The sequence below is a fragment of the Lemur catta genome, chromosome 12 (assembly GCF_020740605.2).
Source record: "Lemur catta isolate mLemCat1 chromosome 12, mLemCat1.pri, whole genome shotgun sequence".
NCBI lineage: Eukaryota > Metazoa > Chordata > Mammalia > Primates > Lemuridae > Lemur > Lemur catta.
In genome coordinates, this window is record NC_059139.1 from 13,965,889 (window position 1) to 13,992,772 (window position 26,884).

Below are 26,884 nucleotides of genomic sequence, written 5' to 3' on the forward strand. Positions count from 1 at the left end.
ATTTGATTCTGTGAATGATGAACACTATTAAAGGGGATCATTAGGGTATGAATTAAAAGACAATTGCTTTGAAAGTGTGTGGTGAAGGGATTTGGAGACAACAAGACTTTAAACATTTTTTGCACTGCAGAATCTTGCCAAGAGACAAAGAGAATAACCAGGGCTGTACAGAGATTTGATTCAATGAGATATGAGGAGTTGAAATCAAAGAAGAGAAGACACAAGAGCATGCTAGCTGCCTTTAACTTGGTAGTATTGCTCATGTGAAGAAGGTATTAGATTTGCTTATATTTCAGTGGAATAGAGATTGGATAGAGAATAGAATCTGTATAAATACAAATTTCAGATAGATATAACAAAAACTTTTGTGTCAGAGATGTAAAATGTTAGAATAGGTTTCCTCAGGAAACAGTAATCACCAGAGTTATTAAATACTGGCTGTCCAGCTACTTGGGGCAGATGTGGTAGAAGAAACGTAAGCACGGTTGGAGATTCTGAACATATCTTACAAAACTTAGATTCTATTACTATTTCCTGTATAGAGTGAAATTCATTTCTCTTACTCAGCTTTGAACACCATGCTTTCCAATCATTGTTTCCTACTATTGCTTTTGCTCTGACTGCAACAGAAATATGTAGGTATGTGCTATTATATATGATACATACATATGGTTACATGTATTGTTATATATATGACATCTATCTATGTAACAAGTCCATAAAACATTGCAATAATTATGACATTTTATAATTTTATGTAATCTGGGTATCTTTCCCCTCCTGGTAAAATCTTATTATATATCCCTTGATTGGTTGCCAAGGGGAGAGACCCTATCTCCTCAACCACACCTCCCAGATGAACATTTCTATCAAACTGAGCTGGGACATAGGAGTGGGAGGGAGGGAGAAGGTTCTGGGACAAGTAACATAGTCTTTTGCTATTCTTATCAAGTTTTAGTAGATTTTCTTGAATAAATGTTTCTTTATGTGGTTCATACCCTTATAAAATTTTCCAGAGACAAATAATTGGTTTTGATTTTTTAAAAAAACATAATTCTTGTCATTCATGCTTGTTTCACTGGGGAGCGTGTCTGCAGAACTCCTCATGCCTCCATTTGTTAAGTGGAAGCTCCATCAAATTTTGGGATTCTCTTCTTCTGTCATTCATTTCAGTTAATCTGCATGTTATTCTTGAGCTTTTCTTTATTTGCATCTTTGCAAATCTCTGCAATGAACAGATCCTTCTTTGATGCTACATAGTAGTGTCAATTATTATTATATAGTTGACAAACATAACACAGCTTGTATACATTTTGTGTATGTGATGAGATTGTTCTTCTAACCCAAAGCCTTTTAGATTGCTTGAGGCAGAGGCTCAAGTTCATCTATGTGTTGCCAAGGACCTAGAATGTTATTTTGCATATAGCATATATTACTTAAATATTGTATTGAATTCAATACACAGATCCTGTTCTTTATATCAACATAATAGTTACATATTTCTACTTCAAGGCAAAATATTTAGAGCTTTAAGAATAACTTATTTAGAACAATTAACTCTTTCTGGTGTGCTGAGGACTTTATACTGGTTATTATACTGAAAGTCTTGAGGCCCAGAAAATTCCTCAATGCCAGACAAAATGGGGAAAATTGATCACCTAACTTATAGTTAATACTTGTAGCATACATTATAATTTACCAAATTGATTCAAACAGAAGTACAGCTTTGTACAGTGAATCACTATGCACACAGGACATGTTTAATTATAATTTTAAGTTCTGAGAACATGTTTAAAATTCAAGAACTTATATAATATATATGTAAAATAATGTTGTGTCTATCTCTTTGTTTTGTTTCTATATATATATCAACCAGCACCCAATATCTATCAAGCTTGATAAGCAAATTTTATTTATTTAGTTCAGTCTAACACTGACATAGAATTTACAATACATAAGCTAACCACCACTGAGATGCAATGAAATATAGCAAGAAACCACTAATTTTTTCAGAGAACTAAGGTGACATACAATTTCTTTTACTTACCTTGTGCAATTAGGTTAGGAAACTTTCCCTCCAATATCTATTTTCCTTATAATTTATAAAATTTGAAAATAATACCTGCCTAAGAGTGTAACCATGAGTGTTGTTATAAAAATGAAATGAGATAAGGTATATGTTGCCTAGACATGGAATTATGCATATCTGTGTGTATATTCTTTTCCTTCTTTCTCTCTCTCTCTTTCTACGTTATTTTGTATTACTTTCCAGTTAAATATCCTTCCTTACAAACTTTCAAAAGTTCTGGTATCAAATCGTGGCAAACATAGCCTTCAACTTTAAAATATCTGAACTACAAGGCTCCCATACAAACCCCTAAAGCACGAACACTGAACACAGTTATTCAGGCACTATTTCAAAGAATGGTGCTTTTATCTGGCTCTCATTCTGTACTTTCTGGTATCCAGTTTTTAGCCCTGTCACTTTGTGAGATTTGGCAACCCCCTTTCTCTGGATGCTATCCTTGCAGAAAGCTTAATGCCTTCTGGAATACAAGTGAAACTTTTTTACTCAGCTAAACATCTTCAGCATCTTCCAATAGCTAATCAGTTCCAAAACTACAGGTCTAGTACCAGCCCCTGGCATCTTCCTGATGTGCTGCCTTTATGTGATTGAATGAACCCTGTGCCCGACTAAACCATAAATGTGAGACAACAAAGACCATTTTCTATGTGATATTTTACCAAATATAGCAATTGGGAGACATTTATAAGAAAAGACTATCGATGAAGTGACAATGAAATCACTTCTACATTTCCTGGACAATTAAAAAAAAAAAAAAAAAACATGACCCACATCTAAAATGTGCAGGTCATTTTTGGGAGATTCACCCTCCCCGAGTGAACCATCATAGGCTCTACTATGTGTTTGCAATAGTCCATTTCCAATCTAAGGGTAAAATAATATTTTAATTGCAACTAATCACAACAGGATAACATGAATTATCTAATTTGGCCTAACTCGCCAGTTTCAATGAGCAAAAGACTTAAGTGCCAAAAATGTTTGAGTCATCCCATGCTTATTTGGTGAGTAGATGAGATTTAAATGAAAAAATAGGTGTTTATGATCTATATGTAATGAAACAAATCCAGAGTTCATACAAGTATGCACAATGACTATTGCTAAAAAAATTTAAAAAAAAGTCTTAACAATTGAATAGAAATCAAAAATTAAAACATTAATCTGTGCAGGCCACTTGATATAGTACAATTTTATTACTTTTCCGTAAATGAGTTTTCAGAAATGCCTTAAAAAGTTTTATTCTCTTCATTAGGTAAGCATTCCCTCTAAAATTATTTCTTTTAATTTGCCTAATAACTTTCTCAGAGCTAATGGAAAAGCTAACTTTGACCCTGTCTCAATTCCCAAATACATTTTGTAAAAAGTATTTGATGGTACACAGTTACTCCAAAAGTGTTACATCTCATTCTGTAAGCAATAAAAATATAGGAATAATGATTCAGGTCAAGGTAGGAAATATTCTTTCATCCAAATAATAATAATAACAGATCAAAATCTTTTTACTCTTAACTCCTCTCAGTTGCTAATGTTTTGTCTTATTTTTTGTCTTATAGCAGACAGTTGAAAGTAAATTTAGTTGAATTTATTGTAACAAACATTTTAGGGAGCTCCAAAGCCACCTGCAACAACATTTAGCTTGTAATTGCCTCATCAACAATCACAATTAAACCTTTTTCTTAGGAATCCCAAATATGCCTCTCAAACTTTCTTAACTACTAGTTGCTGATTTCCTATTAGTTCCTTTTTTTGATGCTCAATGGGGGTAGCTTTGGCTGAGTTTGTGAGCAATGGCTACCCAAAGAGATTAAGGAGAGATTAAAGACATACAAATTATTAATAAGTCACTGATAAACTTTAAAATTCAGAACTAGTATGAAGAAATCTGAGGATGTAGTTTACCAAAACTCAACTTTTCTCAATGCTATTCTCTTCAACAAAAATAGTTTCTCATCTTCTGCTACATACACTTCATCCTAGACTTCTGCCCTCTTAGATATCAAAACAATATGTGTCTTTCATTGCTTATTCTAATTCATTTCTCTCCGTCTGTCTCCAAATATCGTCTTCATGTCTTTCCCATCCACTAAAACCACCATCCAGAATCCTGTCATGGCACTTACCATTTTTTTGTTTATTACATAAATATGTAAGTATTATACTTTTTAAACCACTACCCTCACAATGCACAAAATGAAAAGATACTTGAGAGTTAAGACTGTATTGAACAAGCTCTCATTTACCACACAAGAAATTAATTTATTTTAAAACATTTCTTGATGTAAAATATGTATCCCAATGTTTAATGAAATATATTAATGAAATGTAGTATGTATATGTGTAGGTGTGTATTTTTTTCAAATCTATCATAAGCTGATCTGTATCTAGATATATGAATATAATAAGGGTTTTTTAAGGGCTTGTACACTAGGGTGTTTATGATCTTTATGGGTCGTAAGCTCTATTTTCTTAGCAAATTTTAGTCAACTCAATTTTTATTTCCTTAGCAAAATAATTTTTCTTTACTTTTTTTTCTTTCTTTTTGACAAAATAATTTCTCAGTTCCTTAGCTTCTATAAATGGAGTTAATGGAAGCTAAATGCCATCAGCATATTTGCAAGTAGACTTCATGTAAAAACGGACTTTAAAAAAATAATTCTCTTGAGGGTCCTAAACACTAACTTTAGCAGAGTTGTGAAAAAGATGAATAGGAAAAATTCCCTGGAGATTAACACATTCAGCTACTACTGCAGTTTCTAAATTCCACATTCCCTTTTATCAGTTTGTGTTTCCCTGGGTTTCTTTGAGGTATTCTATATCTGCTTTTTCTTTTCATGTCTACCAATTTGTACACAATACTTCTATTTTTTCATTTATCATGTTTTGAATTGTTTCTGTATGTTTGTTTCCTGCCTAACTTCAAATAACATAAGAATTTATAATATCTTTTAGCAGTACTTTGTCATAGCTATTTTTTTTTTTTTTTTTTGAGACAGAGTCTCATTTTGTTGCCTGGGCTAGAGTGCTGTGGAGTCAGCCTAGTTCACAGCAACCTCAAACTTGTGGGCTCAAGCAATCCTCCTGCCTCAGCCTCACAAGCAGCTGGGACTACAGGCATGCACCACCATGCCCGGCTAATTTTTTCTATATATTTTTAGTTGTCCGGTTAATTTCTTTCTATTTTTTAGTAGAGATGTGGTCTCGAACTCCTGACCTTGAGTGATCCTCCTGCCTCGGCCTTCCAGAGTGCTAGGATTACAGATGTGAGCCACCATGCCCTGCCTGTCATAGCTATTGTTAAAAGCCAGTGGTTATCTCCATTTAGAATTAGTAAAGCAATCCATGAAGGATAGTTTCTGGTATAGAGACTAACACCACATTTTTTTTTTTCTTAATGTGAGCATTAAAACTGCTTCCTATTTCCTAGGCAGAGTACAAGTTCTGGGTTTGTACAATTTTATTCAGCTTTTCACCTTTTTCATTTTATTATTTAGCAGATAGAAAATTACTTTTATTTTTATGGCCTATTTTCTTAGAAAATGCTGAAGATTCATATAGCTATTGGAAAAAAATTGTATCCATAAGGCTATATAAAATATTCATTAAGATGATGAAATAGTTAATCCTTTTTGAGTACTGTTTATCTTATCTCTTTCCTTTAATATTCAAAATGTAAATTTTAATAAAATGTATATATTCTTAGGATCATCAAAGAGGCATGTAAGCAACAAATTCTGATTATGTGCAAAGCTACAGGGTCATAATCCAAACAAAAATAAATGTGTTTTTTATAGTATTTCCTATCAGTTAATTATTAGGGATAATCCTGAGGAAATATTTTGGAATCAGTCTAAGGGTTGAAACACTGAAGTTCTCACAGTTTCTAGGATCTTTTTCTAGATTTAGGAACAAAGTATGCAAATATGTTGACTTTTCTTCGTTTAGACAATAGTTACAAATGAATACTAGGCCGTTGTATTGTTTAGCTAAAATTAGTACTATACAGATCAAGTCATTCATTTAACAAATATTTACTGACTACTCTAACCTAAATCACTAATACTCAAAGCAAATACCATCTTTCAATGTAATTGAATAATCAACTGTTTTAAAATTTCATTTCTAAACTCAAGAGCCTGCTGTTATGAAAATCCCCCATCTCACTTATAGGGGTATGCTTATTCTACTCTCCTTTGACTGACTAGAAATCATTTCCATGAACTATATAATAACACAGTCTGCCTCTATACAACATTAGAGGCAGAAAATCAGTGCATCAAAAGGCAAACACTAAAAGAGTGAGGGAAAGAATAACTAGAAATTAAGGTAGGGCCAGGCAAAAGGGGAAGGAACCAGATATGGTATATTTGCCATACATTAAAACAAAGGGAACCTTTCTTCAAAGCTGACTCAGTTCTTGGTAACAGTATTTCTTTCTGGCTCTTTGTTGTGCTCAGTGACAATGATGATGATGATGATGATGATGATGATAAAATACCCAGTGGTAAGGAATGACAGTTCTAAATTAATACCTTACACAATAACCCTGTGAAAAGATAGTTAAGTGAAGGAAAAGAAAACAAACAGAGCGAACCTAAGCATGTCAAGTAATCTTACATTTTGTTGCTTAGTTTTCACAACATATTTTCACTGTCATTCTTAAGTGAGTAAACAGGTTTTCAGACCAGGGAATGATAACTCATGCCCCATGTTTCCTCAACTGACATAATTCACGTTAGTTATTTACTCCGAAGACATGGAGCAAAGACAAGTTTCATGTTGATTCAAAAACAGTGCTGTCTTTTGACAACCCCTCATGGGTATCAATTAGATCCATCTGTGTCTAGAAGTTTAGCACGGCAGACCACTATTCATTAGAAGTAAGACTAGAGAGACTATTTTATTGCACACAAAGTAGCACTTGTCAGATGCTAGCTCCTGTGACATAAAACATTAAAAAATTTAAACATTTATAGCAGAAGAATTTCTTTCATATATAACGTTCCTTTGTTCCACACACCAAAGTCTTCACTCCTAACAATTTTCTTGGGTTTGAAACTGTGTACCTTTACCTGATGATATTTTCTACTTAAGGACTTTTTGACTTTAGGGGGGGTTCCTTAATATTGTATTAAAATTATAGTTTTGTTAATATTTTGACCTCACCCTTCTTTGTCAGTCTTCAAAATAGAGTATACAGTAAATTCTTAAACAACTTAGTGTATTCTCCAGACATGGAGTTCTACTATGTACTTAAATTCTCATTTGTTGAGAGTTAGTTTCAATTAATATTTATTTATCTCTTTATTATTTTTGTTACAACCTTCAACATTTCTTCAATAACTGTTCATATTCTTGAAAACAACTGTATCTATTCTCCATGCATTTCCTACTTCCATAATTATCAACAGCACATGCAGGTGCTTCAGAAAAAAGACTGATGAATGATAACAGGTTAATATATAACAACCATCAATGGAGCAGATTCTTAAGAATGTCTCAGCAAATGCTGGAGATATATATATATAAATGTGTGTGTGTGTGTGTGTGTGTGTCAGAAGTGTGGAGCCCTCATGGGTGGAATTAGTGCCCTTATAAAAGGGACCCCTAGAGCTCTCTTTCTGCCATTTGTAAATACAAGATGACCTTCTTCTCAACAGGAAGCAGGCCCTCACCAGACATTGGATCTATTGGCACCTTGAGCATGGACTTCCCAGTGTCCAGAACTTAAAGACATAATGTTTTTTGCATAAGCCACCAAGTCTGGATGGTACTTTGTTACAGCAACCTGCACTGACCAAGAGAGAAATTGGTGCCCAGCAGTAGGGGTGCAGCTATAATTAATACCTAAAATTGAAAAAGAGGCTTTAGAACTGGGTAATGGTTAAAGGCTGAAAGAGTTTTGAGATGCTATAAATAATGAACATCCAGGGCTATAGTGATGAGGAATCAGAATCAAAAGAAGGGAACTATACAGAAAGATTCTGCTTTTTTAGAGAGTATCTATTCATAGATAATTACGAACAGATTGTTAGTGGAAATATGGATTGTAAAAGTCATTTTGAAGAAGTCTCAGAGAGAAATGAAGACTTGTTATGGGTAACTGGAGGAAAGGCAATTCTTGTTATAAATGCCAAAGAACTTGGGTGAATAATGTTCCTATTCTAGTATTTTGTGGAAGGTAGAACTTTTGAGGGATGAAATTGGATATTTAGCTGAGGAGATTTTTAAGTAAAGTGTTGTAGGAGTAGCTTGGTTTCTTCTGACTGTTTATAATAAAATGTGAGACAAGAGAAATTGAAGATGGAGTTTTTAAGAAAAAAGGAACCAGAACTCTAAGACTTGGAAATATCTCAGCCTGTCCACTGTATAGAAAATGAGAAAGTGTGTTTAGAAGAGAACACTAAGGGTTGGCCAACAGATTATTTGATGAGGAGATTAGTATGGGTATGAATTACAGACTTCATCCACTATGTCAACAACAGCCAGGAATATAGATGAGATCCTAACAGCAGAAACACTAAAGAAAACAGAAAAATTGCTGAAAATGAAGGGGACTGCCAGACTTCTTAAAAATTATAGCATCCGATGCTATAAATTTTGAGGGACTAGAAGTGGAATGTCATGGACTGAATTTCTGTGTTCCCCCAAGATTCATATCTTGAAATCTTAACCCGCAATGTAATGGTATTGAGAGGTGGAGCCTTTAGGAGGTAATTAAGTCAACAGGGTGGAGCCTTCATAACGGGATTAGTGCCCTTATAAAAGAGATGCTAGAGAGCTCTCTTTCTCTTTCTGCACTGTGTGGATACAAGGAGAAGATGACCATCTGCTAAACAGAAAGAAGGCCCTCACCACACTCCAGATCTGTTGGCACCTTGATCTTGGACTTTCTAGCCTCCAGAACTAGTACAGATAAACGTTTGTTGCTGAAATCACTCAGTATATGATCTGTTAATAGCAGCCAGGACTGACAGAGACGGTGTTCATGTAACTTTGAGTGAAGGAGTCAGATAAATCTTAATACAAACAGTCAGTTATACATGTTCTCAAGCTACTTCCTGAGATTTAACTATATGTGATCACTTGCATTAAGGTTACCACTGAATATTTGATCTATTTTATCACTACTTACCACATGGCATAAAATTTAGAAGATATTAGTTTGTTTCTCTCTATGTCAATAGAGTGTTTTTGCTTTAAAAACCTACTTAAGGTTTTCTTTAGTTCTTGCATACTAACCATTCAACCCTTTAGGGATGGAGTATTCACAGCAAATCTTATCTTTTTCTGTTCACTTTTTATTTTTTTGTTTCCCAACAGTTGTAGGCATGTGGCAGAAATTTAAGCACACAACAGATGAATGGGAATAAGCCTGAAAACAATATTGCAGGATTGATGTATAAGTGAGGAAAACAGAAATCCTGTTATGCCTTGATGGCGCTAGTGAAATTTATGCATTGAGAGAGAGAAAGAAAGAGAGAGAGGGCGATGAGCAAGAGGCAGCTCCTTGCAAAGTGTAGGCTTTGAGTAATAATTCATTTCACCCTAGGACTGACTCGAACTGTACTTCCACTCATTCCACCTCAAACCCAGCAGACACAATTGTCACAGTGAGAAAAATGACCTGTATATAGCAAATGACGAAATCAACTTTTTCAAACACTAATTTTGGGTTAGGGGAAAGAAATTTTGGAGTGATTGTAAAATTTATTAATGTCTATTATACTCTGCACATTGTGAAAGTATCTTAATATCATTAATCATGAGAATCCTTCCTTTGAAGTTATATATTGAAACGCTTTTATAGATAAGGCATTGTGATTTGTTGGCTTGCCTGCTGTGACCACCATCAGGCCACTAGGAAACACTGATGCAAGGATTGGTAGTGGACGCTTTTGTTGGATTCCTGTGGCATAGCATTTGTTCTTAGGTAAAGTCATTACCTTATCAAGCATCATATGCTATAATTAAGTCATCATGCAGGTTTTGTCAGAGAGTTGTGGTTTTTTTTAGTTTGTTTTTGTTTTGTTTCTGACACATAGAAAAGAAAATGTTTATTTTTCTCACCTAACGGCACTACTGCCCACGTCGAGGTCCTGGGCAGTGACAGCGCCAATGATGGTCCCGACTGGGGTGTCTTCGTACACCTCCATGGTGTAGAGCGGCTTGCTGAAAACCGGGGGCTCGTCCACGTCCAGCACGCTGACCTTCACCGTGGCTGTGTCTTTAAAAGGCCCCGCGGAGTGAAAGCGGTGGTCCAGGTGCAGGTTGGAGGCCTCTACTTTGAAAGTATATGCCTTCTTTGTTTCAAAATCTAACGGCTGTGGCGGGGACAAATAAAAAACGAAAGGGTGCATTTATATAAAATGTGGCAAAAATGGTGAACATTACTTCACAGCAACTTGCAAGTATTATATAACCAATTACACTGGTTTCAAATTTTCATTTGCCTTTATAATTGGTGGGTGAGGGAATTAAGTGCAAGGCAAACATTTTAAAAAAATAAGTTACCCACCTGTATAATTTTCTGAGTAACTTGTAAAGATAATCAGTTGCATACATTAAAATGAACCTAATAGACACGTGGATACGCGTGCTAGTTAGGGCTTATGCAGCTCATCTGAGCAAAGTTAAAACAAGAAAGCTGATGTGAAGCATTTGTCTGCCCTTATCCAATACTGACATCTAGTGGAGCTAAGTAATGATAAACAAAAAACGAAATTGGGTGATTGAACATATTCTTTAGATTCCAGCTGCAAATTTGATATAACAACACATGGGATTTTTATGGCACTACTTTTCTTATTTTAATATTGATGTCGTTTTCTATTAAATACTTTCGAATGTCTAGGTCTTTACATTAAAAACGGTCTGTATCAAGATTTAAATGCATACGCAGTGGTAGTTATGAAAAGGGTTTTGATTTTCTGTGTTCCCAGAACGGTATATACGTTTGTCGGCATTGAAATGCATCGCCGGTTTACATTACCAAGAATTATGGCTTTCAACGTATATGATCAAATCAAACAAGTCCAGGAAACATATAGGAAGTCATTTCCCACGAAGTCACTAATGCTCAATTTTAGCTTACCACTGCTTACATTCACCCTCGCTGTGAAATTAGTTTTATGTTCTCAATAACTGAAAATATTATATTACCAAAATATGGTGTTACTGTGGTGCTTGGTTTAAGTGTTAAGTTTAAGGTCAATGGCTCTGACTTCTAATTATGTAAGAAAGTCTAAGACAACATGAATTTAACATTAACATAATGATTTTCTGGTACCTTTAAAAGTTTGCTTTCTAAAGTAATTCCCTCCAATGTTACCCCAATTACTAGCTAATTGCTGTGTTAACACCTGTTCCTTTACTCAATACACCTGGGGGAAATAAAGGACGCATATTTTTCTCCTTTAAAGATAGGATTGCTGTTTTATGCATTTCCTCTGAAGAGAGGAAAAGAAAAGAAAAAAATTACTGTGAAATCTTCAAAACCTCTCACACCATGAAATTTATTATAGCAGAACAATAATACCACTTGGATAGGACATTCAGTCCCTTTCAGTATTTTCTTCATTCAGGAGAACCTATATTTATTTTACCTGTAATTATTCCCTTTATTTAATCTAAATCATCACATTTTTATTCATGTTTTTATCTGTTTTGTAGTCAATGCTGTCTTTAACTTTCTATATTTTTATTTACTCTCTTCATACCTGTTAACGTATAATACTGATTTCCTTTAATTTCTATCTCTTTCTTGTTATAGAAGTAATAAACCCATATGAGTAAAGAGTGTTATGCATGCTATGCCATGGTTACATGAATAGAAATGTACCGTTTAGAAAAAGAGAGGGGATAGTCCAATGATGCTCTTTTGATCAGCCTAACACTTGACTACTATGTTTTGTTAAAGGAATTAGACTTAAGAAAAGACAACCAATTGCCAGAATAGGATGGCAAAACATTATTCAAGCCAAAAATAAGAAAACACTAAAATTGAGAATGTCTAGCTTAGAATGAAGAAGACCAAGGCTAAATAAGAGATGTTTTCAATATCTGAATAGCCGTCATGTTGAATATTAGTTAGGCTCATCCTATAAGTCTCTCGGGAGTGAATCAACAATAAGTTATTAAAAAGAGTACCATTAGGTTAGAAAAAGAACATTGAATTTATTTTTTATACATTTTTGATACCTTATATGTTGGCAAAGCCTGGGAGACATCCTAGGAGTTTAGAAAGATGCAAAGACAAACACAGCTTTCTTTTTTGATCTATTCAGCAAATTAAAGAATAGTGGCATCTTGTTTAATAAATAAGTTTGGTGAAGTACCAAGTTCTCCATAACTGGATGTGTTTAACAGAAATCAAATATGTTAGGAGATGTCTGAGAGAGAATAATGTATAAGATAGAAAAGTGTACTAGCTAATTCAAATTAAAGAACACATAAAAATATGTTTTCTGCTTTTGTAAACTCTAAAGGCTCTATAAGTGTTAAACAATATAATTTTTCTATGACAATAATTCCTAACTTCTAGTATGAGACTATTCTTATTTTATCACCTTAGGGGTCCCTTTGTTTAGAAAGCAAATTAAGTTTCCCTGGCTCATACTAACTTTTTTTTAGCCCAGAATTAACTTCTATCTTAGAATGTAGGAGTTAGTACTCATTTCTCTCTATATTTTCTCCTAGATGTTGAAAAGGCCTCTGATTATCTATATGATAAGGCACGTTCTTTCCAGGGAAGATCTTTATTTTATTTCCCTACTTGATTATACACTGCAACTATCTGGATGAACTTGACTCCCTACTGGTAAGTCCATTTCAAGCCAGAGATGAAAGGAGAATTCTGAAATGTTTTCCTTTTTTTTTTTTTTTTTTAAGGAGATCAGATAGAGTTTATGTCTTCTTCTAAGAACTCCTGACCTATCAGAGCAGGCAAATATTTTGTGTCAGGGAGACAGTGAGATGAAAAAAGGTTTCTGTATGTACAGATTTTTTGCAACTGAAAACTTATATCCTGCTGTGATCAAAGAACTAGAGAAAATGCTACGATAATATCCTAGGTGGACTTACTTCTTCATGACCCTGACCCTGAGGCAATCCCACTTTACAAAGCAGGATGTAACTCAGAAAGAGCAAAGAAAATCAACGGTGATCTCTCTCTAGTTGACTTTACCCACCCATCTGACTGACTACCCTCCACTTTCTTGGGGAATAAACTTTTACTTTACAATCAATGAAAATTCTAGCATTTGAAATAGGTATAGAACAAACAGGATTTTTTTAAATCATTACAAAATGAATCATATTTTATAATTGAAATACATTATTATGAAGTTGAACAAATTTAGCTCTTACGTAATAAATAGAAAACTCTGTGGCATTGCTTGGGGCCCATTTAATTTCACAAACTTTTCCAGAAGGGTAAGAAGGTGTTTCTATAAAGGAAAATTAGTGAGACCAGAAATTTCATTTCTCTCACTGTAAAGAGTTGTGCAGTGAGGAACCACAACTATGAAGAAATGGAATAGGATATATTAATATTTAATTGTTCTCTGGAATATAAAGGGAAGAATTCAGGATATCACCTTTTTGCTCCATTATTTTTTTCTATTTTCTCTGTTCTTTACTGAAGTCCAGGTCATGAAAATCTACATAAAATGCTAAATGCCAAATGATTTTCTCATTTCAACGTGAGATACGCAATTTTTTAGTATAAAATAAAAAAGAATAACTCCTTTGGCTCTTCCAGGCCTCGTCATGCTTCTAGACAATGTTGGGTGGAAATAGGTAGCTACAGTTAAAGATATTTTGAGGACTCTGAAGCACAGCAGCTGTGACAGGCAGATGCCCCCACGACTCCTGCCCCCAGTGACCCCTGCCTTGTATGAAGGACTCTGCCCTGGAGTGTGTGAGGGGCCCGTGAACTGAATGGCGTATTACTCCCATGAACTTGTTAAGTTTTATGGAAAAATAAATGATGCAGTTATAATTGAGGTCCTTAATCACTTGACATTGAATCAATTAAGAGAGATTTTACTTCAGGGGTCTGCCCTAATCAGAAGAGGAAAGAGCTGATACAGATGATTTCCTCCTGGCCTTTAAAAAAGTAAACTTGTGAGCATAGAAGTATGTATGGCAAGTGCCTACGGGGTGCCTGTGGGGACTGAGGCCTGATCTTGGCCAAGGGGTAATAAAAAGAGGCGTAAAAAGCCACAAGAAACCAGCCACAAAGAACTGGTTCTGCCAGCATCCTTAAACTTGGGAAACGACTCTAAACCTCAGATTGTATTTCAGTCCCAATTTAGATTTCAGCCCCAAAGTTCTTGAGCAAAGGACTTAGTTATACCATATTCTGGCCCACTGAAGCTGTGGTTTCCATCCTCTTTACTTTTACTGTTCTATATTACTTCAATTTTCGTAATGACACATTACTTTCACTGACACAGTAAAGCCATCAATCTCAAAAAAAAAAAAATTCTTTAGTAGTAAGACACTGCTCTCTCAATCATCTTCATAGTCAATGGCAAGGAAAATTGTCAATGAACCCAGATGATCAAAGAATGCAGGTTTATCTGAAACAGACTAGATCCTTTTAAAGACAAGCAGTTAGAAAACAGATTTATACCAGGCTGAACCAGGATGAACGGACACTAGGAACAAGCTCTTATAAAGTAAGTTTATTACACCAGGCTGAACAATAAAGATAAGACATTCAGAACAAGCATCAGTTTAACAAAAAATCAAGTTTCCCCAAACTTAGTTTTGTGATGAATATAGTAGTAAATTCTTGTCTGGGCGGCTATGTGGGAGTTTGTGTACATCTCATCATCATTGAGGAAAGGATTCAACTCTATATGTTACTAAAAATATTCAGTTATTTGATGCATAAAAATTGTCACTATATGAGGAGAGAATGTTTCTATAACAAAGTGAAAAACAATGAGACATGGCCATTTTTAAAAAAATAGATTTTAGTGTGGACAAAATTTCAACAGTATTTGTTGTAAAATTTTTAGAAATATATAATAAGCTTAAAAGAAAAATGGAATTACCAGGCAAAAAGTATTTTTTCAAATAAAAACATTTAAATGAAGAAACAAATTTCATACATCTCTCAAAAAAATAGTAACAAAACTATTTATTAAAATAGAAATGAACTTAATTTTTCTGTGAACAAGTTACTACTATACTTGCTACAACATGAGAAAATTTTGCTTGTTTTAACAAATTAACTTAAGAATCATGGGCATTATTTTAAAGCCTGTATTTTAGTGACAACAATTTTTGGAACAAATTGAGTAACTAAGACAAAGAAATAAGCAAAAAAAAAGAAAACAGAACATAAACAGAATTGAAAGAAACTTTAGTTGTTTTAGTTACAGGTTTTCAGTGATATTTTCCCTAAAAAATAACAGAAGATTTCTTCAACTATTATAAATGCTCAAGTAAAATGTATGTCACATACACACATAGTATAAATCATGACCATCGGGGGAGGCCAATTATCTTTTCTAACACACATCATTCTTCACAATAGTTGAAAATATATGCTTTCCAAACATATAATTTACAGCAAGCTGTGTGATTTTGAAAAATATCCCTTTCTTCTCTGAGCTTGAGATTTCCTATTTGTAAAATGAGTAAAATATTTTTCTAAATACTTTGCAGTATATATCGAACTTTACATAGTATATGAGTAAAAAGAAAAATAATGCATCAGAAATGAAAACAGTAAACCAACATAAGATAGTTGTTCTTTAAGTGCCTGTAGGAGGTTAAAATATAGTAGGAGGAATTGGTTGTGTTTTAAACATAAGTGCCATATAATTATCATAGATGCTTTGACAGTAATGTGGACATTTTGATAAGAAAGTGAAGAATGATCAATTTTGCCTGAGGGACTCGAGGGAGCCTTTGGTGAGAGGCAAGGGAGACAAATGTTAAAGCACAAGAAAGAATTAATGAAGCTATTCATATGGGGCAGGGTCTTCTATAAAGCAGAAGGAGAAACCCACCTTTGGTAGACATTGCAATGAATTTGGTGTAGTTGGAATATAGCCTCTGCGTGCATGCGTGTGTGCATGTGTGTAGGTGTGTGTGCAGAGATGGGTATGCTGTTTGCGCTTTCTCATACTAGCAATGAGGGCCAGACAAGGATTTAAATAAGATGAACAGATTTAGGTTTCTACCATCTACTCATGGAGGAAAGGCTATGTTGGAGGAAGGTAAGGTGTGAGGCGGAAGAACAGCCATTGCAGTTGTGGAAAGGAGGAAGGAAGAGGGTTGTAAGACAATTCAGGAAGAGAAGGGGGAAATTTAAAGCAAGTTTGGGAGAAATCAGTGACCAGGCTTTGTGTCCTATTTAGCAAGGGGAGGTCAACGAGAATGGAAGTAACATAGGAAAAATCCTAGATTTCTGGTTCCTTAAGGAACTGGCAAGGAGAAAATATGAGCAGGTGTACTTTTGTTGGGAGCAGAGAAGGAATCCAGCTTTGGACACTTTGAGTTTGAAAAGACCATGGAATGTGTAGTTGGAAATGTCTACAAAGCAGTAGAAAAATCTGCACTAGTTAATTCAGAGCTGATGAGATTGTTTAGGGGAGTTAGGTGAGGTATGTGAAAAAGAAGGGGAAGACAAATAGAAAAACAGGAACATAGATGGTATTTATGGAAACAAATAAAGAACACTATGTATTTTTTCTTTGAAATTAGGTATGTCAGAGTGGCTGAAAACTTAATAAAATTAAAATGGTATCTTAAACTTAATAAATTGAGGCATATGTTTGGCTATACAAAATATTCCAAAGTTTATTTTCATTTTGTTCCTATGCATTATTTAAAAATTAGCCACATGATGGTGCTATGCTACTGAATCATATGATGTGGAATCCCTTCTTTGTTATTTAAGACTGAAAAAAGAGAATGAGTTTTACTGATTTACCTTGTAAATAGGAAACATAAATGCCCATGGAGTAAGTTGAGGAAGACCTTAACCTATTTGTTAAAGGGTCCTTGTGAAGAATAATATCATTTATCTCTCATGCTTTTAAGGAAAAAGAAAATTCTGCTATGGATTTAATGTGATAACAGTTATGTTAATTTGAAATGAACTAATATTGCCAAGTAACATAGAAATGGTGATTTTTTTTAATTTCAAAAACTTTTATAAAAATAGGAAATCATTTTATTATTCTTCATTTTAAGCAGTCCCTAATAGATATTTTTGTAGAAATTGTACAGAACTGTTTGAGAAACTATACAGGATAGTAAAATTGTGCTTTTGTATAACTTAAGTATTCACCCCACCATTTTAAGTACCAAAATTTCTTAAACAGTAACAAGAAAACCTACATGCTTCTATAAACATATTTGTATTTTCAGTCCTTGAAAGCTTTTAACTCATGTAATTTTATATATAGTAAGTGTATATTTTATTCTCATTTATCTAGTAGGAAAAAACTTTATCAACTGAAAACATTTTATTTAATTTTCACTAATAAAACTGTTTCATTTAAAGCATCTTATTCTCTCATTGCAATTGTAGCCTATCTAATTTTTAGAAGAGATTGGAATTTTAAGTTTTTTATTTTGATTTTGTTAGTACATTATTGCTATAATACTCAATAACATATAGGACAATTTGTTTTTAATACTTTGCTCAGTGAGGTAGGATGTGAGGATAGAGCAATAGTAGTTTTACTTTGCTTTATCTTGTATTATTTTTTACCAATATCTTGTGCCTTCGATAAATTTATAAAGTTTTGCGATGTTTCTCTGAATTCAGAGTGTCACAGTAAAATGGCATTCTGTCACAGTGCTCATAAAGTGGATCAAAGTTGAGGTTGAAAAAATGAATAAAAATGTCTTTCTTCATTCTTCTCAGTTTACGTAAACCTTACCATCATTTTTATCTACTTTCATCCTCCCTCCACACAGGAAGTAGAGAGAATGGAAAATAATAAAAGGGAAGCAAATAAAACATTTTGAAGATAAAAACAGTAATAATAATATTGTTTCAGAATATAAATGTATTTTTGCATTTAATATATTTTAAGTGACTTAAAAAAAGAAAAATTCTCTGAAAGCAAACAATATCATGCTTCATTTCTCTAATGCAGCTCGAAATCTGTTAGCCACAAAATTAAAATAATTTGTGTTCTTTAAAAGGTTACATATTCAAATGTAGAATACATATTTTTGAACTTTCTAAATACATTTATTATCCTCAAAAATGTAATTCCTTCATGAATTTGGTTTTACATCAAAAATTTTTGCATTGCAATTCTCTGCTGCAATACTGAAAGAGAACTTTCAAAAAATAACTTTAAGATCATTAGGGAACTGGAACACTACTGCTGATGTTTACATACGTATTATTGTGATGCTCCTAATTCTTCAAGAACTAATAAGTATAAGATAAAATTTTCTGAGAACTAAATAAATGTAAGTCCTAACATAGTCTTCACCCAAAAAGATTCTGTACTTAAAGAACTGCAGGCTTTTAAAAATATATTTTGAATTGTTATAGGCTTCATTCAAATGGATATTATCTTATTTTTATTTTTTATGGAATAATACTATCATGCTTAATCCAGTAATATATCTATGTGTTTGTGTATAGACACAAACACATTCACACAATGAAATATATATGATAGACAGTTTTTAAATTTTGTAACAAAAGTGTTGTCCTGAGATTTTGTTTTTAAAAGATTTAATAGATGTCATCTACAGGTTGCAATTTTCTTTTCCAATAGAACAATAGATTGGTAAGTAGGGATTGCCTCTGGTGGGTCCTTACTTAGAGATGAATGCAAATTACAACACTGAAAGCAAATCCATGTATTTTATTAAGTTCTCCAACTACTCAAGTGCTTGGTGTAATTTGCAAGATGATCAGAATATTTATAAAAATATGTTTTGGCTGTTCCTTTATGATTCAGCCAGAATCTCACCATTTCTCACAATCTCCTTTGCTATATCATCACGCTCCACATCTCCATCAGCGTTCTGGATTATTTCTATAAGCTTTTATTTATAACTGGGCTATTCTATCCATACTTCTCTTGATTCTCCTCAGAGCAGCTAGAGTAATTTGGCTTTAATAAAAGTGATTTAGATCTAAATTCACCATTGGCCGCTGTAATCTAAGTCAAAGGCCTGGCCTGGCCTGGCCTACAAGGTCGGCCCTTCTGCCACCTCTTTGGCCTCATCTCTGCCCCAGGCCCATTCATTCATCCATTGCACTTCAGCCCCACCAGCCTCCTTGTCAGTACACTCCCAATGCAGAGATTTCGCAACTGCTGCTCAATCTTTTCAGAACACACCCAGATACCACGTAGTTCATCTCTCGCTTCCTTCAGGTCTCAGTTTAAATTTTGCTTTAATAGAAAAGCTTTTTCTGATCAACTCACTAAAAGATACCCTCCACCCTTCGCATTCCTTTTATTCCTTTAACCCGTTTTATATCTTTCGAGCTTGAATTTATCACTGCTGAGAGTGATTTTTAGTTTATCATCTAACTTCCCCAATTGAATAGAAGTTATTTGAGTACCAGGAATGTATGTGCCTATTGAGTTCACTACTGAGTCTCCCAGTTCCAGAGTAGGGTCTGGGACACAGCGGCTGTGCCAAAAATGTCTGTTGAATGAAGGAGTAAAAGTTACTGACACTGAGCTGTATTTAGATAATAAGATTTATGCCAGCAAAATGGACAATAATTTATCTGCTATGGAAGGAAATTTTTTTTAAATTTGGAGATATACTGTACGTTCCAGATTATTTATATCATCTAAATCAATTTCAATAAAGGTTTCATAATTTTGCAAATCTCAATTAATAAATTAATCTAATCCAGTTAAGGAATACAAAAAAATTGTTACTTGTCATTTTCAAGTTTCATTTGTTTCCATTCTTTAATTATTATTAGGTAGTCAACAGTCCAAAAATTTGTCTGTGTACCTTTTTCAATTTGATGACTCCTTCTTGTGTATCCTCATCTGTGACAATGTCAAACAAGTTTCCCCCGTCTCCTGGAACAATATTGTATTCAATTTCTGCATTTTGTCCAAAATCAGGATCCACAGCTCTTATTCTTCCAATAGCTGAGCCAATAGGAGAAGATTCGGGAACTTTCAGATGGAAGATGCCTGATAAGACATATAATTTGCATTGACAGTGGAGTTAGTAATGCATATAGAAAGATTACCAGGCTTGAAAAATATAGTCTATGGAAAGTAAATCAAGTTTAAAACATTATAGTGCCAAATGGAAAGGCAATTTGCTGTCAAGTTAAGGATTATGATTAGGAATAATAACTTCACTTTTCACTTCAATATGTCCTGCTGTAGAATTTTAATTGGGCATTATAAACAGCAGAATGTGCTAAATTAAAATTACTGTGAAGAAATATTTTACATTCTAACAGCATCAAGGTGTACCAAATACCAAATGGGAGGGTGGGACTATTCATGAAATTAATTGGTATCAATACAACAGAATCCTTAATAAAAAACATAGATAAAAAGATATAGATGAATAGCTATTTAGACATTTATAAAAAATTAAGGTTATGTTTCCTAAAACTAATTACTTCCATGAGTATAAATTATTAATCTAAAAAATGACCTGTACAATGATAATCTGTAAAGTTAATCAAAATTCTAATCCATAAAGGAATTAAATATAGTATATTATAGATCAAAATCAGCTTATGTTTAGTAAATTTTAACTTGGAAACTTGCTAGATACTTTTACTCATGTTTAAAATCCAAACATAAAGCTCTATCTCCCAACTTTTTTTAAGCCTTAAAAAAGAGAAAAATGTAAAATGCTTATTTCTGCCACCAGGAGGAGCACTTATATTCCTATAAAGTTGACTCAGCAAAATCTAGAAAAATCCTTATCTATAAAAAACAACCTAGAATCATGAAAAATTGTAAAACCCCCAAAAATGAAAATGTAGACATAGTTTAGAAGTTTTGTAGAATTTTTTTAAAGTATGACATACAAGAAAAGATATAGTGTATATTATTTTACTGACATCTCATTAAAGGAGATGTTAATGAGTTAAACAACAGCGTATTCAAATTAAAATGAGGAAAGGAAGAGAATGGGAGGAACTAAAAATGCAGAAGCAAAACTCAACACAAAAATCTAAAGTTTCTATTTTGATATTGGAGTTTCAGTTTCAATTTCTATTAATGAATTTTGAATGACACTTTCCCAAGGGTAAAGCTACCATGGTGATTAATTTGTTTTGGAATTCTAGTTACATTTGTAGAAATCAACTTAAGAAGCTATTCAACATGTTTATTGCATGGTAAAGTTCATTCAACAAATCACCTTACGATATTAAAGTCATTTGTTTCAAGAAAGTATGAGAAAAAAAATAAATCACACCTTATGGAGGTTCTGGCAGATACTCTCTTTTTTATTCTGAATTATTTTTTGAATTCCTGCAGTTCTTTCACAATCAGTTTCAAAATTTAGTAACTTCATTAGCTCAATTAACAGATAAATCCTCCATCTGTACTGTACCCCCCAGAAAAAAGATATCTACCACTTGCTCTTATAAATTATGTGCAGATCACCTTTATTTGCATGTAATGGATGTTACCTCAATGGAACATATATTTGATTTGGTCTCAAAAGCACTAAATTTGCAACTAAAACTTGTTTATTTTATGTACAAGACAAAATGATGTTTTACAGTGGCCTAAAATACTTAGGTTTAAATAATTAGCTTAGTTAATTATCAATATATCTACCTTCAAAGGGGATATGAGGTATCTTTCTAAAATAATGCACCTAAAAATTTAAATAAATTAATAAGTAAACAAATAAATGAACATTACAGACCAAAAAAAAAAAAAATGCTCAAAAACTCCAAGTGGCAATGCTGGAGTGTTATATAGACATTATGAAGAAATCCTGGTTCAGGAAAGTCATATTAATTGATCAAACCAGCAACTTTTCATAGTCTAGGATTACTATGGTTCACTAGGTTTTATTCCCTAAACACTTAACACAGTGGCTATCATACAGAGATGCTTAATATTTACTGAACTTAGACCAGGGTCTGAACTTGAGGCAACCAGATCAAAGAGGAAAACCAAAATAGGTTACACTGTATTTCCATCGTTTACAGTAGGGTAAAGACAGCTATTCAAGGGGAATTGATTTCAAATAGAAATTACATAAACAGGACATAACGTGGCTTTTGTAACCTACTGTCAGTGTGTAAGTGGTTCATAATAGATAAACCGCTGATCCTAGTGAGGCACTCCTGAGAAAATAGCAAATAAGAGAATGCCTGAATTTCTGTTTAACGTGGCAAGAAAGCATGTGACACAGTTATTAAAGTTGTGTCAAACTTCTCAGGGACAAATTCCAAAGCAAAAGGACAAAGCACAGAACATGTGAGTGATTTTTCATTTCCTCTTTTTTTTTCTTTTTAAATGCCTGTTAAATGGAAATATGATCTATCAGAAACCACGTCTATATTCTTTGCCTCTTGTGTGATTGTAACACAGAACCTGAAGAAACACCAAAAGCCTTGAATCAATGGAATGAGTGGTCCTAGTCCATTCTCATGGTCCATCGATAAATGCTAGAAAAAGTTTCGAATTTTTCCTTATAAAACAAAGGAGTGGAGGTCTATGTTACATATTGTACTATAAATCCTCCTCTATCAGGATATGTGGTTAGAGAACCTACGACTAAAAATCATTAAGGAAATAGCTGGCAGGGATTTGAGAGACAGGGAGCTATAAAGTGTAGTGGATTTCAAACTTCAAATATGGCCAGCACATTTGATAGCAAGGGTGGACTAGTGGGGATGAGGGGAGGAGTTGCACGGGACCTTTAGGAAAACATGGAAATCTAACTTAAAGGGCTCTGGATAGTTCCGGTTTATGAGTTAACTTTCCATTGGTACAGTTAAAAGCAAAAATAAAAGTATTACACGTCAAGGGCAATAATATAGTCTGGAGTCATCTCTAAGGGATTATGATTAGTGAAGGTGAAGAGTTCAGCCAGGACTGAGATCCTCCACTGTGAGGGGAAAAAAAAATTTAGAACTCCCAGAGGTAATCCATAGGGAACCATTTAATGCAGACTATAGATGAAAGAGCCCCCTTTTCAAGACAATATGCTGAGATATGAATTTTATGTTTTATAAAAGAACATTTTATGGGGCCAATAACAATAAATGTGAAGACAGCTATTCTTTATAGTACTCTATCAATATAAGTTAAATAGCAGTTTAAAAAAATGTCAGCGTATAGTATACCTACAAATTCCGTTATCTACTAGCACTGGGAAACTTGTGATAAATTGAAATAGTAGTATTGTTCAAAAATGATTGACTTAGTAGCTTTCCTTCAACATGCACCTCTCAAAATTAATATGTAATAGAAGTAAAGCAATGATTCACTATTTGCAATTTTGTGCATGAAATTTTAGTGCACGTAAAACATGAATATACAGAGTAGTGGATTTTCTGTCCTATACATAGCAGACATACATTTTAGTAAGGTGGAAGACACTCACGTTCATTAAGACAAGTATTTCTCAATAAAATATTACAGCTGGTAATAAAGTCTACGGAATATGGAACAAGTCAGAGGAACTATGCATTAGTCATGTCAGATTGTTTAGGTTCTGTCGTTTTATTTCCAATGACTTGACATTTTATCATTTCCAGAATCTCAACAGCAATAAAACTGAGGTCATTCAGATTAATTCAAAACTGTGAAGTAATCTTCAGCTGTGCCAAAGTTGGATCTTTCGTGATGTGCTATGTAATTACACTGCCATCGTCTCCTAGGTACCCTACTTCTGACGCATATGAAACATCTTAATGGCACTACTTGTACAACACAGATTGAGAAATAAAACAGGTGACAAGAAATTGTCCACAGAGTCAATAAAATGTATGTTTACATATTCATCCAATATACACACTATGCTTAACAAAAATCTCCACGTTGCCATGGAAAAGGAGGAAATTGCACGCAGTGAGTTAATTTAGTGATCACACCGCATAACTTCTTAGATACAATGTTCCCTGCTAATTCCAAAAGTAAAAGAAAAAATAATATTTTGGATATAAGCTAAGTAGGCATCCTCTCAGAAACTATGTCATTTGAAAAATTACACTTATTATACTTTGATTTAATTAGGACTTACACTGTGTATGGGGAGGATGGAAACATCCATTGCTATCTAAGAGCAAAGAATATAAAATATATTTTTCTTCTTTTTTTTGTTGAGAAAATTTCCAAGTATTGACAAAAACCCCCAAAGAAATATATTTACTTAAAATACAAATTAATGTGTTTACTCAGAAGTAAACATTATAGGACTGAAGTGAATAAATGTATTAAGTGAATGAATGAATTATAAAATAGCATAACATTCAGCAATACAAATAACAAGTAAAAAAAACATGGGATAACCCATTACAGATTCACTTTTGAAATACATTTTATTTTATGTTTATAGTAATAAGTCTAAAGTTACTAAAAAAAAATTAAGAAGTCAATGTTCAACTTCCCATAAAACCTATCTATATACAAGTAGCTGATTAGTATTTAAAAATATTAAAAAACTAGAATGATTGGAAGACTGAAGAACAAATTATTTCAAATTGGTAAGAATATTAAACATGGTAAAGGACTCAAAAACATATATTTGAGACCAACTAAATAAATCACCATTTGAAGATTTACATTTAGTTTTAAACTTCAGAAAATAAATATATAAAGCCACAAACTGTTGATTCAGTGATTGAATTCAGACATTGAATTGTTCAAATAGTGATCCTGCATGTTTTTTTGTGTGTGATTTACCATCTACTGGCATAGAAATAAAATGCTGTTTTTTCAGTATTTTATTTTTTTAATTTCTTAAACAAATATAATTGTCACACAAATTTATTTCACCTTATCTAAAGAACATAAAAAAGAAATGAAAGCAAAGAACATATCCACTTGAATAAAAAAGAACTTTATAGAAATAATGTACCTGTAGATCGGTGACCTTGGGCAAAATATTTAATCTTTCTTTCCTGATCTGTAAAATAGTATAATAATATCTACCTTACAGATTTGTTTTTGAAAAGTCATTTATACAGTAGTACATGAAACTCTATAAGTATTATCTATTATACTACATAATTTTCAAATAATAATTTTGTAGATAATCTCTTTATACGTATTATAATTTTTCCCATCAGAATGGCAATAGGCAATAGGAAATTGCCTATAGCAGTGTGGAGATGAAAGAAAGAAGATGTTAAAAGAGTTCTGAAAAGTCATTTTAATTTTAACTGAAATATTTTTTCCCCATATCTTGAAAATTGAAGGATTCAGGAAGGAAAAATACTTTGGTGATTGAAGAACATTTTATGCCCTCTATTTCCTCAAAAGCCTAAAGCTATATTTTCAATAAGCCCAAATTGAAGTAATAGAAATATTGTCCACAAGGAAGAATGATCCTGCTAACAAAGTTGGATTGAAGCTGGATTTTAGTCAAGCATACTAAACATACCGTGAATGGAATCTCTTAGTAATGAAAAAGAAATCCACTCCTGCTCATTTTTAGGATGAGTCTAGGATGAACATATTTTTGGAAGTGTTAAATATTTGGCATCAAGTGTGCATAGAAAGAAGTAAAACTCAACGGAAATCAAGCAGGTGGGCAGGGGGGAAGACAAGATGAGCGAAAATCTACCTAATGGGTACAATGCACAGTATCTGAGATGGGCACACTTTTAACCCCGACTCAAGCATTATATAAGCCATTCATGTAACCAAAAACACTGTACCCCCATAATACTTTGAAATTTTAAAAAAGCTTTATTTTATTGGTTAAATTACTTTACCTTTAAAATATTATCATTACACATTCCAGATTTTAACTTACTACATACATAAATATGAATTGCCATGCATTCAATATCCAAGATATTAATGGTTTAAGTTTTATAAATTCTAAATAACAATAGCAATATTTTTTTTCTCCGAATAGTGAAAAGTGTATTCCTTTAAACTTTCTAGTTCTGAGCAGCTAAACACAACACAAAAATTTAGGGCTAGATATTGAATTGTTTTTTTTTAAATATCTTTGGATAGTAGATTAATTACTATGTATTCCGATATTTGATTCAACTACAATTTTCAGTAACCTCCTTCATGGAATGATAAGGAAAAATGAAAACATACAAACAAAAAGACTGTGTTTATCTTTTTTTTTTTTTAAGACTGTGTTTATCTTGACATTTATGGTCTAGTGGGAGAGGAAGATAGTAATTAAGCAGTCACATAAAGTAAAACAGCAAAGAAACATCAATGCTGTAAAGGAAAGTTATACAATTCTATTCTATGTTTATGACATTTAAGCTGAAAATCTGAGCTGAGCCAGCTTGATGTTGGGTCTATGAGGTACGCTAATAGAAAACATTCTAAACAGAAGTAACCGTATGACAAAAGCTGTTATAATCATAATTTCCTGCCTTACCAGTTTGTTTGTTCAATTACTTCCACTGTGACCTATCAACGCTAATAACAGAAGTAGCACTAGGATATTACTCTCTCCATATCCAGCAATCCATTATCTTGTCTCTGTCTCCGTTCCTCATCCAACCAAGACACATGGTTTATCATTTCAGTATCATATTAACCTATGCCCATATATCTTGCCCATGTCCTTTTGTTGCTGCAATCTCGGAAAACCTAACCATTAATAATGATGTTCATCTTCCTTCTCAAGGAGAAGGTGTGGTGGACT

General features: G+C 33.2%; 1 protein-coding gene across 2 annotated transcripts in view; it reads right to left on the reverse strand.

Moving 5' to 3' along the window:
* Positions 1 to 26,884, reverse strand: part of CDH12 (cadherin 12) — a 351,941-nt gene that overhangs the window by 31,640 nt on the left and 293,417 nt on the right. For both annotated transcript variants that reach the window (XM_045566578.1, XM_045566579.1), the window contains 2 exons: positions 20,054 to 20,241; positions 10,151 to 10,404 (listed from right to left, as the gene is read on the reverse strand). In XM_045566578.1, the coding sequence (XP_045422534.1) occupies positions 10,151 to 10,404; positions 20,054 to 20,241 (442 nt within the window). The remainder of the gene's footprint in view (positions 1 to 10,150; positions 10,405 to 20,053; positions 20,242 to 26,884) is intronic.